The 16,471-nt window shown below is 36.9% G+C and overlaps 1 protein-coding gene across 2 annotated transcripts; it reads right to left on the bottom strand.

Moving 5' to 3' along the window:
* Positions 1-1,087: 1,087 nt before the first annotated feature.
* On the bottom strand, positions 1,088-16,198 carry hnf4g (hepatocyte nuclear factor 4, gamma). Of its 2 annotated transcripts, none has more exons than XM_007547900.2 (11): positions 15,909-16,198; positions 9,247-9,412; positions 8,957-9,051; positions 8,256-8,362; positions 7,591-7,740; positions 7,097-7,184; positions 6,542-6,694; positions 5,167-5,216; positions 4,700-4,886; positions 2,962-3,081; positions 1,088-2,859 (listed from the first exon to the last, which is right to left on the bottom strand). In XM_007547900.2, exons 1-11 carry the CDS (start codon positions 15,937-15,939, stop codon positions 2,738-2,740), a joined length of 1,269 nt encoding a protein of 422 aa, XP_007547962.1. In that variant the 5' UTR covers positions 15,940-16,198; the 3' UTR covers positions 1,088-2,737. The 2 variants fall into 2 exon arrangements, with proteins under 2 accessions (XP_007547962.1, XP_007547961.1); XM_007547899.2 differs by lacking the exon at positions 15,909-16,198 and adding an exon at positions 11,319-11,802.
* Positions 16,199-16,471: the final 273 nt, after the last annotated feature.

The following is a 16,471-nucleotide window of genomic DNA, read 5'->3' as shown; positions in this document are numbered from 1 at the left end:
TGACTCACACAGCAATATACACAGCATAAGAGCTCTCAGCTTTATCCTTCGATCTCTTCCGCTGCAAGCAAGACCTCACGTAAATCCAAAGAAAATGACAGGAAATGATTGTGCGGGGAGAGATGTAAACAAAATCAAAGATTTTAAACATGCTCTCGGCCGGTTCCAGCGTCAATTACCATCTTATGTCCTAGTTTGGTTTCAGTGCTTGTCACCGAGTGTGTTTTCTCTGACGGACAGATGAAAAAATACAGTTTGATTTGAGATGAACAGCATCTTCTGGCAGTGAGGTCTCAACAGCACACCAATAAAGCTTTGTATATAAAGTCTATATCCAGAAACAATGGAGCTGTGGTGGAGTGTGATGGCTTCCGTGAGAGAAGTTAATAGACGAACCATACGGCATATTACAGCAGGCGAGGAAGGGATTTCGAAATACTTTTTGTCAATTTGTCATGTTCCTGTTGTGATTGTTTTTTTGTTTTTTTTTCTTTCAAAATCAAATACCTTAAAAGGTGGAGCAGTTTAAATAAGAATGATAGTATAGTTTTTCTATACACATATATGTGTATTCCTTTTCCTTATGTAAAGCTGACCCACAACGTCCCAGATCATCCTTTGCTTAACACTGGGTGCTTTCCAAAGGTGTCACTGCTTGTTATTTTTCACCAACACTGGTCTTTGGAGCTTTAGTTTTATCTCCCTTACCATCCTGCTCACTGTGTGTGATGGCAAGATAAACATGGGTCCCCCATCCTGTCTTGTTTGTCATAGTTTCTCTACATTCTGACCACTGGCAAGCTGAGTGCTCTACCCTACAAATCCTTAATGTAGACCTCCAAATGATTCCAAGTGTACTGTGTCCATCAGATGACTACTTACACCTTCTTGGACTCTCAATGTGGAACTATCACAATATCTGGCATATCGGGCATATTGTTATAGAATATCAACTTCTACTGGTAGTCAAATTATCATTTAAGAGGGTTGTAATCAATATTTCATTTTGGAAATGCACACATCATTTATACAATGCAAACAAAAATAAATACAACTGTAAAAAATGACAGAGGAACTGAAAATGTTCAAATATAAATTTGTATTGCAACAAATAAATTTTTGCACTCGAGATTACATTGTTAAAATTTCTTATGTCCATATACAACGTTTGATGTATGGTAAACTCTACACAGAAAATCCTCATCAGGCATTTAAAAAAATATTATCAACTAAGTCGTTCAGACAAACAAACCAAAACCAAAAGACTAACCCAGCAACAACTGTAAAGATGGATGAGCTATTTTGTTGATCTCACAGTTACCTCAGATTATTTAACATTGGAGACAGAGGAAACTCTAAATAGGAGATAAATATAAAATGGGCACAACCTCATATTAGTACTTGACAAAAAAAAAAAAAAGGTTCTGACAATCTAAAGTTTCCAAAATAAAATATCAGCATTTTTTTTTTTCTACCTCAGAACATGGATATGTATATTAAAACAATCTGGCTAAGAATTGGAGCTGTGGCTGTACAAATATCAGAGCATCGGCCTGAAACTCAGTGCTACTTATTGTCATCACATTAATGCACTCGGATATAAGAAGCAAAATAAACAAACCTCTTTATTAACTGTGCAGACCTTGTTCACCATTTACTCTGCTATTACCATAATTACGCTATTGTATAATGTAGAAAAATGCAATATGTTGTTTGCAGCCGTCTTTTGTTTGGGGCTTATATTTATTCAGTAAGTTGGTCTGTGCTAGTTTGCTGTTCACTTAGTTAACAAATTGAAATCAATTAAAACAAATAATGATCTATTTCTAAAATGTGCAAATTCTTTTATGATTTAATATGTTAACATTCATTTACATTCTTTTTTTTTTTTTTTACACTATGCTGTTTCATGTTGAACCATTTGCCTTTCAGCTAATCTACTTTGCGTGCAAATCCAGTTTTGGGTCAGGTCAAGTCAGAGAGCCAAGCTGGCTGGTTTTGGAGACTGTGGCAGGTGTCAGTCTGGGTTAGATGGGTAGCTGATGAGCAAACATTGGAATAACTCAAAAGCAGCTAAATGGCAGTTTCTGCTTGAAAATGTATACCTCATTAAAATGTCTAACACTGAATTGTTCTTTTTATTTTCCATTCTACTTCATTCAGACAAATCGGCATTGCCAAAAAAAAAAAAAAAAAAATCCAGAAAATGTGTCTTTTTAAACCTGGAAACCACGAGCAATAGATGCTCAAAATATATACATCGCTTTTTTCTTTTTTTTTTTCAGATGACCAAGCCTGTTGTCATGTAAGGCTGTTCAAGTAATGAAGTTACCGCTAAGCCATCATTACAGTTTACTCACACACATCATTCCTACCACTGTGAGATGACTATTGGAATGATGCGGCCGGTCGGAGCTGGGTGGAACACCAGCTGGATTCTAAATGAGCCCCTAAATTGCGCCCCGTCCTCTGATCATTACAGCTGAAGCCCCTGTGTCTGGTCTCTTGTTGAAAGATGTAGACTTGTGAGGGTTTAAATTTGAATAAAAGCTTACCTTTGAAAGGCAGGCAATTATTGAGACCATTGTTGCTGTAACACTAGGGGACGGGGGAGAGTCTTTAAGACATACTGAATAAGGAGTGCCTTCCTAACTTTTACATTAGTATAATAAACTATACATCCAAGAAAAAGAAAACTGATTTCGTGACAGATTCTTTGTCACAGGGCAGGAAGGAGTTAGGGGTCCGTCTGTGTAGAAGATGAGGGGCTGGCGGGAGGACAATGAGGCTGAGGGAAATGTTTGTACATTTCTGTGGTGGGACCCTGTGGTGGCGATGGGATGGGAGTCTCAGGTGAAGCTGCAGAGTGAGCAGAAAGCATGTTAGAACATTTAGTCATTTCGATATAGGTTTGTCTTCAGTATGCTTAATGCTTGTTTTTGGGCATTTTTTTTTTCTCACCTATTTGTGGAACTTGAGCAGCAGGCATGGTGCTGATGACAAGGGTGTGTCCAGTCACATGGTCCTGGGTCAACTGGGTGTGTGCCGCATGGTGGAGGTGGCTGGACTCTGTTGTTAGCCCTGCACATACAACACAAACGCAAAGAAACTGAAGAGGTGCAATTATCTAACGAAAATACATTAATAATTATTATAGGTTTGTTTAATGTGTAAGCAGCTTGTGAAAGCAGTTGGCTGAATAATCCACTCTGGTACCCTCACTAATCAATTCAATGTTTCAGAAACAAACTTCTTGTCAATATCAAAATTTGGAACCCTCTTTGTCTTTTCAGGAATAGAAAGAACTGCCATGCCTTGCAAAGTATTTATATCCGTTAAGATTTGTACCTTTTGGTTATGTTGCAACTCTAAATCTGAATTGTATTTCAATGATGTTACAGGCTGCCACAAAGCAGTGCATGTGGAAAATGTGAAGTGGGTTTAAAAAGAAAAATGGCTTTTTTTTTATTAACAAAAATCTAAGAAACGTGACGTTCATTTCAATGCGGCCCACCGTACTTTGAAACACTCTCAATGAAGTGTTATCCCTGGCTTTGAATATAAATGCAGCGTTTCTGTGAATGCTTGAAAGGAATGTTAGAGAATGTTAGTGAACAAAGTGTAACCATAACCTAGCAAGACGTGCCCAGTCACCTGAGCTGATGCTTCCTCATCTCACAATCCTTGCAATAAAAATCACTGGTGGCATTAGAGCAGTTTGCTGTGGTAATGTTTTTTTTTTGTTTTGTTTTGTTTTGTTTTTTTATTTTTAAAGGGAATGTGATGCTGGTCAGTGGATGGAGATAAACATAAGAAGAAAAAACTGTGTGAGGAGCTGATACAAATATCACTTTACACATTACTTCATAATTATGGACCACATTGTTTTGATGTTTTATTTTGATGTGGGTTTTATTATTATTATTATTTATTATTATTATTTTAATGTGACAATGATCAAAGAGTTTGGGTACTTCTGCAAGGCACCATAAATCTAATTCTAATATAGAGACTACATATTTGTAGTCTATACATCCATTGTATACTTATTTAATAAATTTTTGAAGGTAAAATACACTATTAAAACCTTCATTTTTGGGTTTCTAAATATATTATGCCAACAATTTTAGAATGGGAGAAAGTTTGCTGTTGTTGTTGTTACAGTTCTTGTTGGAAGTCATTCCACATTCTGACAAGAAAAATACAGCTCTTTCTGTACACTGTCATCTAAGTCAAGTTTTCACATCCATGAGGCGTTTTTTTTTTTTTTTTTTTTTTTCCATGAGTGGTGAAAGCCGTGGGGCATGTTTTCAGATGACTTTTTACATCAGACCCCATATTACGTTTGAACTATTTGACATAGCCCTCCTTATTATTTATACACATCTAGATGTGTGCACAAATGTCCCTCGCATCACATTGTGCGGCAAACTTGGTCTATTTCTGTTTTTGCCTATTATACATGAGAGCTATGCAAAGTTACACTGTTCTTCGGTACAGTTTTTTTTTTTTTTACTTTTTAGTTGCGTATATTTATATGTCCTAGAGAACTTTGCTGAGCAGGTATACTTTTCCCCATTTCCACAATCCCTCATGTTGCTCCCCCATATTCACCTCTCCAAGGTTACAGGAGTCGCTTTGCTGAAGGTCACCCTATTTGTTTACAGAATTACAAACGCAAACGTTAGCCCTGTCCTACCTCCCAGTAGCATCTCCTGCAGGAGGTTGTCTATCTTGGCCAGGCCGCATAGCTTAATGAACTGGAGCTGTTCAATCATTTGCCAGGTGATGCTCTGCAGGGTGGGAAGCAGCAGTAAGAGCTCTCCGAAACGACCCCTGGAGTCGTACTGACGGTCGTTTATGTAGTCTTCCAGACTCATCTGAACCTGTGAACACACACACATACGCACGCACACACACACACACACACACACACCACTGTGACGAAAACTCCAAATTTAAGTTTGAAATCCAGAGCAAATTTTTATCTGTGTAAAGTGACATGGCTAATGACAGTAAATGTCGGTTGCCCTTCTGATAAAAGTCAGAATACATCCTACATGATGAGATTAAAATTGCTAAAAAGAAAAAAAATATATATGTATAAAATGCAAGATAAAAAGCTACAGATTTACAGTAATTTCAAAGATTAAATAGTAGAACTACCTGAAGACGCATAGTCTTAATTTTCGCTGGGTCCCGCAACGACTTTGCATCTGGAGATTGGAAAGCAAAGCATTGAAGAGACAGGTAAATAGAGGTGGGGAGGACATGATTGAAGGACAGGAAATAAAAAAAAGACCAGGGATGAAATTGAGGACATGGGTGGAATTGATGGAATGATTATTGTTAAACAGGTGCATGGAGGGAAAATGAGGGGATTTACAGAAGGAGGTAGAAAGGGTTAACGCATGATCAGGGTGGTGATGGTGCTCATGTGTAGAGAATGGAGAGATTGGAATCTAACTATGAGGGGAAACATACCACATAAATAACAATACATTTATGATTAAATAAAATGTAAATCTTTTTTTTTTCATGTTTCTAACAACGTAGTTACACCAGCAATAAAAAAATAAATATTTTACCATTTGTTTTCATTTTTTTTGTAATTGTACATTTTATTAAATTATACTGAATACACTACTTTGTCTTTCTGTTAAAATGTAATATTTAATTTCATGTCCAGTTGTTTGTGGGATTAAAAAATATATCAACGTCCAACATATGATTTTTTTTTTCTGCAAAGAGAAAGTATGTAATATATAGTGACAACTATTGGCACAAGCAGTAGAAAAAAATCAAGTGTCCTCTCCAACATTTGGTTACATCATAAACACATACTTTCATGTATTTCATTGGGGTTTAAAGGAACGGACAAACACAAATGTGCATAATTATGAAGCATAAGTACAATAATATATGGATTAATTTGGTTTTTTTGCAAATTAAAATCTGAAAAGAGGGATTTGCATCTGTAAGAATTCACAATCCTTTCATTTAGAGGATTGGTTTAATTTGCATCCAGTGTACATTTATTTAATAACTAGAATAACTTATCCACTGCTTTTCTTGAAGGCCATGGAGATTTATCAGAAAATATTAGCGTGTGAACTGTTCAATTAAGACTAAGGAATACCAGACAGGTTAGGAATAAAGTTGTGAAAAAAAATGAAACCCCTGATTGGTTATAAAATAATCTCCCAAGGTTTCAACATCTGACACAGAACTGCTATCCAAAAAGGGAAAGAACAACTGAACTGAACTGAAATGTTGCTCAGTTTTTTATTAAAGGCTTTCAAATTAGTACAGACTTATCAAATACGTATTCCACCTTGGGGAAGTCCTATTTGAATAATTTTGTTGAATTAAAGAGTCTGTGAAGTCCAAGAAGTATGTATTTTTTTTTATTTATTTATTTTTAAGATGAATGGATTATCTATAGCCGTATTCAGCAAAAACTTAAGTATCTAAAATATATTTACCATGAAACTTACAAATTGGTTGCTATGAGACAGTGCACATAGCATTTAGTTATTACCTGGGTCAAAAAAGACAATTGCCTTGAGAGCTGCATACTCGTTGTCATCTATCTGAATATCTTGGAAAGGCTGGACTAGCTCATCTAATATCCTGCTGGCAACTCTGCAAATCTCAGGTTCAGGGCCGTTCCTGTGTATCACACAGCCGTTACCTGCAGAAACAATTGACAAAGTTAGTGGAGAAGAGTTGACTGGGGTGGAAAGGTATTTGAGCAGGTACGGGTTGGGCTCTAGTGTGTACATGAGCGGTTTGTTATTGCTTGAGAGGTCCTATTTAAATTGCTGCATCAAAGCTAAATGGTAATTTGTAAGGTCCAAGAAGTATGGCGATGCATAAGATATGTGTAAGTGTTTGTATATGACAACTGTGTGTACAGTATCCGATTTTCTAAGTAATTAATGATACTTATTTTTTTTCTCTTACAAAGGACAACCTTGAGGTTACATTTCAAAAACAGAAAGCTTTAGTTAATCATTGCCAGGCCTCATACATATTACTGCTGAAACACATGGTCACAACCAAACCGTAAGAAAACTATATTGTCATTTCCTACCTAAAAGGAGAAAGTCCTTGAATGGCATTGACCTTTTGGCAACCCCAAGCAAGAGATGTTCACCTGCGTGAGCCCTGAGTAAGCTCACCTGGAAACACACGCACGCACACACATCCACACACACGCACACATGCACAGACAAAATTAACCACATTATTAATAAGCAGAGCAGCAATTATTCTCTTTTCCTTAGTTGTATGGTGCTGTGCGTTGTCGTAGGCTACAGAAATGGGTTAGAGATAACATACCACAAACTCATTGTAAAAATGCTAATGCTCTGCAGCATTTTGCAAAGTAAATCCATTTATGTTTTTTTTTCATACAAGGAAAAGTGAAATAAGCTTAATAGAAAAATACCAGCATGTCTGATGAATGTTATGGCTTCTACTCTAGTTTTCACTTCAGTATTCAGTATGACATGAGATCACTGCATAGATATGACTTAGTGCAAGCTATATACAAATTAAGCTCATGTGTATGACTTGACTTGTTACCTGATCATCCAGTGGCAACTCGCCAAAGGAAGGAATATATTTGGCCCATTCCACCAAAACCAACAGCTGTTGCCTCATAGAATCACACACATCCCCTACAGTGGCTGATTTCACATCCGATACGTCTACCAGTCCTACAGGAGTGATGATCTGCAGGGAAAACCACACGTGATGATGTATTAATAAAAAAAATATAGGCTTCCATAGTTAATGAGAATATGAATGAAGATAAATAACTGTCAATATTGGAAGAAAACCTGTTTGAAACCACAAAAGGGTTGAGACTGGAGTAGAGTGAGTTGAACATAATAAAGCCAGAGCAGCAGCAGATCATTCCGATTAAAGTCGAGAAGTGAATCCAATTTAGAATCTAAGCCCAGATTTGATGGCGGCTATAACTACAGCAAAGAATTACACTTTACTCGGGCTGTATACAAATTTACATCACATATTTCACGTTTCTTTGTGAAAACAGAACATAACAAATGTCTTCTTTTCCTATAGCACTCCAGAAGTATTTTATGTTTCTCAAATAAAATGTCAATAAAATGCACTGAAGTTTGTGGATGCAACATTACAGAATCAAAAAAATAAATAAAAAATGTTTCACCAGTGCATTGCAGACCTTTATTCCAGGAATAATAAAATAAGCAGGACATTCTTACTTGCTGGGATAATGACTCCGCCTGAGCTAAGATAGTAATGGGTGGAAGGTCTTGAGAATCTGGGATGACTCTTCGGGAACTGATCCGATCTCTCTCATTCTGTACAGCTAAAATATAAGAACCAAGGTTATTGTGTGCATGTGCATGAACAAGAAGTAAAGCAAAAAGGAAAACGAAAGGAAACAAAGGATAATAATACCAGGCAATTCAAGAGCAGTTTTTTTTTTACTTCTAAGCATGCAAAAGTTATTGTACTAATTTTAACATTTAGACTAACTAATTCATTAGCGTAAAAAGCAATAATAACTGTCACTGCAGTTAATATTTCGGAAAGTCACTGAAGATGCTGGGATCAGCAATAGGAAGTCAAACGTTAACCAGTTGCAGTACAGAACAACATGTTTCAGTATCACAGGATTAGGTGTCATAAAATTCTGCGCCAAGGTCATACCCCTCATAAATACACACACACACACACACACACACACACACACACACACACAGAAAGTCTTCCCTTGTTTTATGGCTAAGCCAATTTTGATTATCTTCATGAAGCTTTGAGATTCCATGACAACAATTTTTTCCTGCAGTGGTTGTAGATATGACCTTATTCTTTGAGCCAAATGTGGATATTTTCTACGATAATACTGTATAATGTAAGTGAGGAGCTGCAAACATGCGAGTCACTTTTGTCGTCTTACCTTCTTTTTTCATGCCAGCTCTAAAGCATTTGTTGAGTCTGCAGAAACGACATTGGTTCCTCTTATCCTTGTCAACCACACACTGTCTGCTGAACCTGTAACATGACGAACAACAATGTGGCCTGACTCTACAGAACAACCTTTAATTCACTATAACATCCCGTGTTGTACTGAAAGGTGCCAAGTGAATATGTCTTCACCAAAAATATAAGTATTAATCCTTCAGGTTTTATCGTCGCATATTTTATTTGTTCAAACATGCCTTTATGATATGCCTTGGTCGTCTTTACCTGCAGGTGTACACATGGCTTTTGCGTATGGAGCGTCTAAAGAAGCCTTTGCAGCCATCGCAGCTAGAAGCCCCATAGTGTTTTCCTGTGGCTTTATCTCCACAGATTGCGCAGTTAGCATTTAGCCCATCTGGACCAGAGTGGCTTGGTTCTGTTGGCATACTGTCTGCAAAGCACAACATACAGGCATATTTTTTACTCATGCTTTACACACATCTGTAAATGGTACCATGGTACCATGTTAAATAAATTCTTTGCTGAAGTGCTAGACAAAATAGCAGAAGGCCAAGCAGTGTTTTTTTTTTAGCATTTATTTTGGTAGCTGTTGCTGTCACCATTCTTATTTCTTGCACATTAAACATTCCTTTAGTGCTTATTATATAGATCCAAGATGCTAAGTTATTTAAAGTGGGGAAACCTTGATGAGCATCAAGACACGTATCTTTAGAGTTCCATTCATATCTCACTCAGTTGTACTCCATGATCTCCCAACATTGCTTGAGTTAATGTTTGACTAACTCTCAGCTCAAAAACGAAGGTGACATCACAGAGGAGTGTTCCTACTCTTCAGCAAACCATGTTCATGACCCATGTCTTCAACTAACTTTATTTCACTAAACATCAGTGACAAAGAGCTCTACAAGCGAGACCGTCAGTTTCTAGGAACATATGTTCTTATTTTTTTTTTTTACCATCTGACAGAAAAGAAACTTAGGCTGTGTTTGTTGGTTTTCACAGAGAAAGCAATGGGCGTTGCATTCTACTGTAAAATCCCCTCTTGTGTAGGTGTTGCCGGGTGACTCGCACAGGGCAACACTGTGCTGAGTATGCCCGACACCTTACGCCCAACTTAAAATAATGTAACTTGGGCGTATTTGATTAACTTGGGTGCAGTGCTGTGTGATGTCACATGTGTGCTCAAATCACATCAACCCTAATATGGATATGCACCTGCAAAGACTGACAAGTTTACGTGAGTCTGTTTTGTTCCGTTTTTCATTTTAGTGTTTTTGTGTGTGTGTGTGTGTGTGTGTGTGTCTGTTTGTCTTGCCGTGTAAGCAGTTTTTGTAGTTTGCAAAAACACGTTTTAAAAAATTTGAGCCAATTAGTGTGTAAATGAGCACATGACATGTAAAGTTAATCAAATTTTCCAACTGTCTAATGTCACAAATTTCCTAAGGCATGAGACATGTAACATAAAGTCAACAAAATATTTCAAGAAGTAAACTCAACAATAAGGCTGTGATAAAACATCAAAGCCTTTCATTTGAATAAAGCATGCATATTAAAAGCAATGGTTCTCCGCTTGAGTGTTTGCAGTAAATAATTCTTTGTAATTTAATGGCCCAGTATTCTTCTTTTTTTTGTTTGTAGGTTAAAAACAAAACCAAAAAAATCTCATATTGAAAAATAAAAACAAAAACACCAGTGTAAGGGAAGGACCATCCCTCAACCCTCAAGTATATAATCACATATACTCTTGTTTTGTTTAATTAGCAAAATAATAGATATAATAAAGAGGAACAAACAGAAAACAAGACAGACACAAACGGTTGAGATTTACTTGGTAAAAAATGGTGAAATAGCTTTTCACTCAGTGATCTACTTCAAATCGATTTATTGAATAGTTTAAATTTGCTCAACCCAACAGTTTCTGCACTAAAGTGCGGCATGCACATTAGTAGGAATTAACTCTTAAATTAATTCACACATTGGCAAGTTTGATGAAGTTAATGAAAAACACTCCATTCCTTCTTTCCCAATACTTAACTCATTGACATCAGCTTATCTAGCTGCTCTGTTATTAAATGTCTTCCCGTACAATATTTCCTCATCCGGTTCTGAACATGATGACCTCTTATGCAGCAAACTTTTATCTATAATGCTCCGTGACACTGTATCAGTGAGAAGTCATACCCCTCAGCAGTGTCATTACCTGTGAATAGAAATGAGTGTGTAGCTGTGTTATGTGTATATGCTGTCACAATGTTTCAAAACCAAGCTTGACATTCATGGGATTCTCGGTGTGTATGTGCCTCCGTATTTAAGTATCTGCATGAAAACTCACTTACCTCCTCCTGCGTAGAGGACCTCTGCATTCTCAAACCCTAGTGTGCTGTATGATGGATCCAGGCCTTCGCAGTAGTTGGCCACCTCCATATCTAACAGAGATTTACTCTGAGGAGCTGGAGGATACTTCATTCCTGCTTCAAGCTGAGCTGAGCTGCCTTTTTCTCTTTTTTCTCTGCCTCCGTAGCTTCTCTTAATTTGTCTTTGCTTCTGTTTTCCTATCACCGTTTCATCCAACTCCCACATATTCAACAGGGGAGATCCCTCACTTAACAGGTCAATAATGTGATTTGATTGGGCAGTGAACACGAGAAAAGGTGGAGCTAGAGCTGAGACTTCTCACCTTATTACACCTTACTTATCTGTTCTCCACTTACACACTTATCACAGAAATAAATGGACAGTTGTAAAGGAGAAATGTCCTTGTCTTTATGAATCAAAGTATGTATAATGTGAATACTGCCTGCTAATTATTTATTTGTGTGTCCATGCATATGTGTGTGTGGCCTTGTTTTTGATACAGTGTAAGGGACATTGTTCTTACAAATACTGCATTGTGGGGACCGACTGCACCTTAGGGGCCCCAAAGCCCAGTTCCCATAAGAAGAGGTTCTGTTTTGGGGCTCTGGGTTAGGCTTAGGACTATGGTCATGTCATAGTAATAGTAATAATTAGGTTTAGTGTAAGCACCAGGACTCTGCAATAGAAAAGAATGAAAAATGAATGGAAGTCGATGTAAAGCCCCTTTGAAGATAGCAAGAGTTTCTATGTGTGTGTGTGTGTGTGTGTGTGTGTGTGTGTGTGGGTGTGTGTGTGTGTGTGTGTGTGTGTGTGTGGGTATATGCATGTGGAGATTTGTGTTTGTGTGTGTGAGTGTGTTATTCCAGGGATTTATAATCTAATCAATACTGGTGAAACAGCACTTATCACCTCAGTAGATATAATCTATAAAAAGTGGAGAACACTGATAACTTCCCTATAATTCCAAGACAAAAACACACATCCACACACACCTGAGATTTACACTTATGTGTTTTCATTCATAGAATCTGGTAAGAAGAAGTTATTCCCTGCATTTACTTAAAACCCAACTTTACTTGTAGTTATGTTCTTTTGACTCGCACTCAAAGTGTAATCCGAGATGAGCAAAAAAAAATAAAAAATCCCCAAAAACTTGAAAACAGGCTCCTGGCTGTTCTGTCACGGATGCAATTCCCACACACTTCACCAAACTTAGACAAGAACAAATTCAAAAGCGTAAATCATAAGTAGCATGCCCGTCCTCTCAGGTTCATCTTTTAGGGCAGAGGCATAATAAACACACTGAATAGCTCCCATGGCATAAACCAGTTCAATTGTCTCACCCACCCATTTTACATCAAGGGTTTCATTGCACTAAATCTTACTGTGTGTTTTAGAGGCAAACAGTTTAGGGCATTGTGACAAAGAAGATTGTAAAAGATAAGATGATGATATGGATGACTTGATGATCTACATCTGTAATGAGTTGGTCAGTCAGAAAAAAAAATAAAATGAAAGGAGTGTTTCAGCAAGGAAGAGGGTAATATAATGTCACAGTAAGGAACCACATCCGAATGCATATTATCACAAATTGCTTTGTAGCACATTTTAGTTACTTTTTCTAGCATTTTCTCTCCTGGAACCTTTTCCATTTTGTCACATTACAACCAGAAACTTTTATGAATTTTATGGTGACACACAGAATGACGCATATTCTCGAAGTGGAAATAAAGTGGCATGGCTTTTAAAAGTTTTGCAAACAAAACTCTGAACAGCATGGCGTGCATAAGTGTTCATCACCCTTTTACAATTAAACACTTGATTGGCTAATCGGGTCCACAAATGTTTAACAGTATCAATACAGTTAATGTGTTAAGGCATAAGAGGTTTCTTAGGGAACATTAGAGAACAAACATCATAATGAAAACCAAGGCAAACATAAGGAAAGTCGGGGGCAACGATGTGGAAAAAGTTCATGCCATTAAAACAATATCCTAAGCTTTAAAGATCTCATAGAAGGCAGATCTGTCCATTCAGGACGAGAGGCAGATCATTGCTACTTGCGCAATCTAACTAAAAAAATAGCAAGATTCTTGAATTGTTACTAGAGAATGATAAGAAAGGTGGCCCATTTGCTACATTTTTTCTATGTGCCATTTAAGAGACACATGAAATGCATGGAGAAAGGTGCTCTGCTTAGATGAGAGTGTAACGGAAGTTCTTGGATTACCTCACGAGTGGCAAGACTTGAATATATATATTCACAGATTAAATATATCCAATCTGACTGAGTATGAGCTATGTTGAAAATAACAACTAGAAAAATTTGTGCAAAGTTTGTATGGACATACCTCAAACGATTTGCAGGTATAATTGCAGCAACATATTGGGGGAATGTGTTACAAACCTCCACAGCACTATTCAGGTTTTTAACTTGTGAATCCTTAATTTTCCCACATCATAGTAATGAACTACTTTTGTGTCTTATTTCAAAATAAAATGTTGAGAGGTGTTAGCAGTAGCCCTGCAAAAACTATGCAGACAATTAAGTTGTATCTGTATTTTTATCGTGTACTACAGATTGGAGGGAGAAATAAAAGGGTTAAAAGATAGGGTGATTTGACAGGAGGTTGTAGGTAGGGAGTGTGAAGTGTAATGGATTATAATTTAACTAGATGGTACACCCAGGCCTCCTGACTCATCGAGTTTGCAAAGAGTGGCTTCAGATGGACTGGTTATGATTGTGTTTTAAATCTATCCTGTAAGAGCTGGGGTCATCTAGGTTATTTCTATTTATTAAGTACTCAGACAGAACAGACTATTTAGTTATTTTCAAAAAGTCAATTTCAGAATTCATAAGTTTAAATAGACTTATTTAAACTTATGAAATCTAGGTTATTTCTATTTATTAAGTACTCAGACAGAACAGACTATTTAGTTATTTTCATAAAGTCAATTTCAGAATTTAAAGTTTAAATAGACTTGTACTACAATGCCTTTATTACAATTTGAAAGAGCCCAAATGATGATGTCATCATAGTGTTAGCTTCTAATTCACAATTGATTTGAATGGGTGCATACCTGTAAATATTTCTGCAAGGCTGCAGCTGAAACGCACTACTTCTCTGCATGACATCATGGAAAAAAAATCAAAGGAAATCAAAGGACACAAGAGAATTGTGAACATCAGCAAATCCCATCTGTCTTTGGGTCCAAACACACATGTCTGACGGTGTCATGTTTATCTGTTCAAATAATTACATATAAATAATACCTTAGGAGTCTCAACAGAGGTATTCTGTGTCGAAGTGATACACAGGATTTGGTGCAAAATGTGTCCAGATGCAGAATCGCTTTGGAGACGCGGTATGTGTGGTGGTAGACAGTTTAAAAAAAAAAATTCAAATCCATTTTGACGTTTAGCAAATAGAAAAATATATGTAATATTTCTCACTGAACTAATACAGGAGAAGTCTTGTCTGATTTAATATCAAACCGTGAATGTGACTTTTCTTGGCAACAGTATGTAAACATCTAATTTCAGCTGGTAAGACCTGCTGCAGGAGTCAGACTAAATGAGACACATTGCTTCTGCCCATCAACCAAAAGCTCTCAGCTGCCATAAAACCCCCTAGTTAGGAGGCAATGTCTGTGAGAAATTGCCATAATACCACAGCCTGTACTTAAACTAACAGCTTAAGACACACATAATGATCAGCCAGGCACTGTTGCAAAAAAACCACGACTTCCTGAAACAAAAGCCATAGTTGAAGGTTCTTCAGAAAAGTAATTGCCTCCAAATCTTAAGATGATTAACTATATCTTTACTTCATTCTTGCCTTTGAATTCAAAACTAATTCTAAACTACATGAATTATCTATGTAATTGTGAATGCCCTAGTAAAGATTAACAATTCACAGCAATTAATGTCCATATTTGAAAAAGCCAGACTGTTAAGAGGGTCCAACATCGAATCTCATACTATAACCTCGAGGGTTAATAAACAACAATCCAGTCGTCTTTGTAATTTATTTAAAACAATACAAAGTGGACATGTGATTAGAAGTATTGTTATCTACAGGTAGAAAAGGTAAATTACAGGAGCAATAGAAATAACATTGTTTCTCTGGTAATTAACGCACATTTGGTTTTGATTGTGCTGAAATCCCTGATAAATGCGAGAAGGTAAAACGAGAGCAAAGAGAGAAATATCTTGTTCCTGTTTATGTCCTTGACTTGTTCGGGTAAAACGAGTTATCACATGATCTTTACAGCACAGCTTTCGTGACGAAGTGAGTCTCTCTTATCTCCTTTCGCGTGTTTGCGTTACATGAGATACTTTAAAGCGGCGCTTCTACTTTGTTCGAACGAACCATCTCAAACCATTTCTTTCTTTTTTTTTCAAATTAGAAAACCACATGATTTGAGGAACATACTGCAACCAAAACTGAGAGATTCCGGTAACGTTTGGCGTAAAAGACTTAACAGTTTATGTATTTACTAAATGTAAATGTTTCCAATTTTTTTAAAAAACAAAACAAATACAAAACAGAAAAAAATGTTTGACTTACCTGCGTTACTGTTTCTGTCTAGAATGTGCATTTATCTAGTAGTATTGCTGTACTCTGACAGGGAGCAGCCGTCCGTCAGTCAGCCATCGGGCTTATGGAGCACTGAGTTTTAAAATAGTTTAAAGTGTTGGAAAACATTAAAAGGGAAGGCTGGAGAGCTGAGCTGCCAATAATTCATGGAGCGACACATTGGATGGCGCCATCATAGCCCTGTCATAAGATCGATTTACTAAACAAACTCAAGCTAGGGTGGAGATGTTAAACAGTAACCCAGGTCCATAAAAACTAGAGAATAGAAACATCACTAGGTGAATGTGAGTGTGTTGATGTGTGGGTGACATATAATTCAAGAAACTTTAGATTATGTTTAGCAAACTGTTGGAAAGACATATATTTTTTTGATCAAACTTTAAATTTTGTATTGTGATAATATTGTGAGTAAGGATCTGTTGTGTATGTCTTCATCAGCTTCAGTGGTCTCGGATCCTGTCATGGTCCCAGACAGGACAATGTGTAGTACAGATAAAGTCCAGCAGATGGCAGAGGTTTATTTATCTTGTAGT

The sequence above is a fragment of the Poecilia formosa genome, unplaced genomic scaffold (genome assembly GCF_000485575.1).
Source record: "Poecilia formosa unplaced genomic scaffold, Poecilia_formosa-5.1.2 Scaffold22, whole genome shotgun sequence".
In the NCBI taxonomy this organism is placed as follows: domain Eukaryota; kingdom Metazoa; phylum Chordata; class Actinopteri; order Cyprinodontiformes; family Poeciliidae; genus Poecilia; species Poecilia formosa.
The sequence above is the reverse complement of the archived record's forward strand: the minus strand, read 5'-3'. Positions and strand labels throughout refer to the sequence as shown.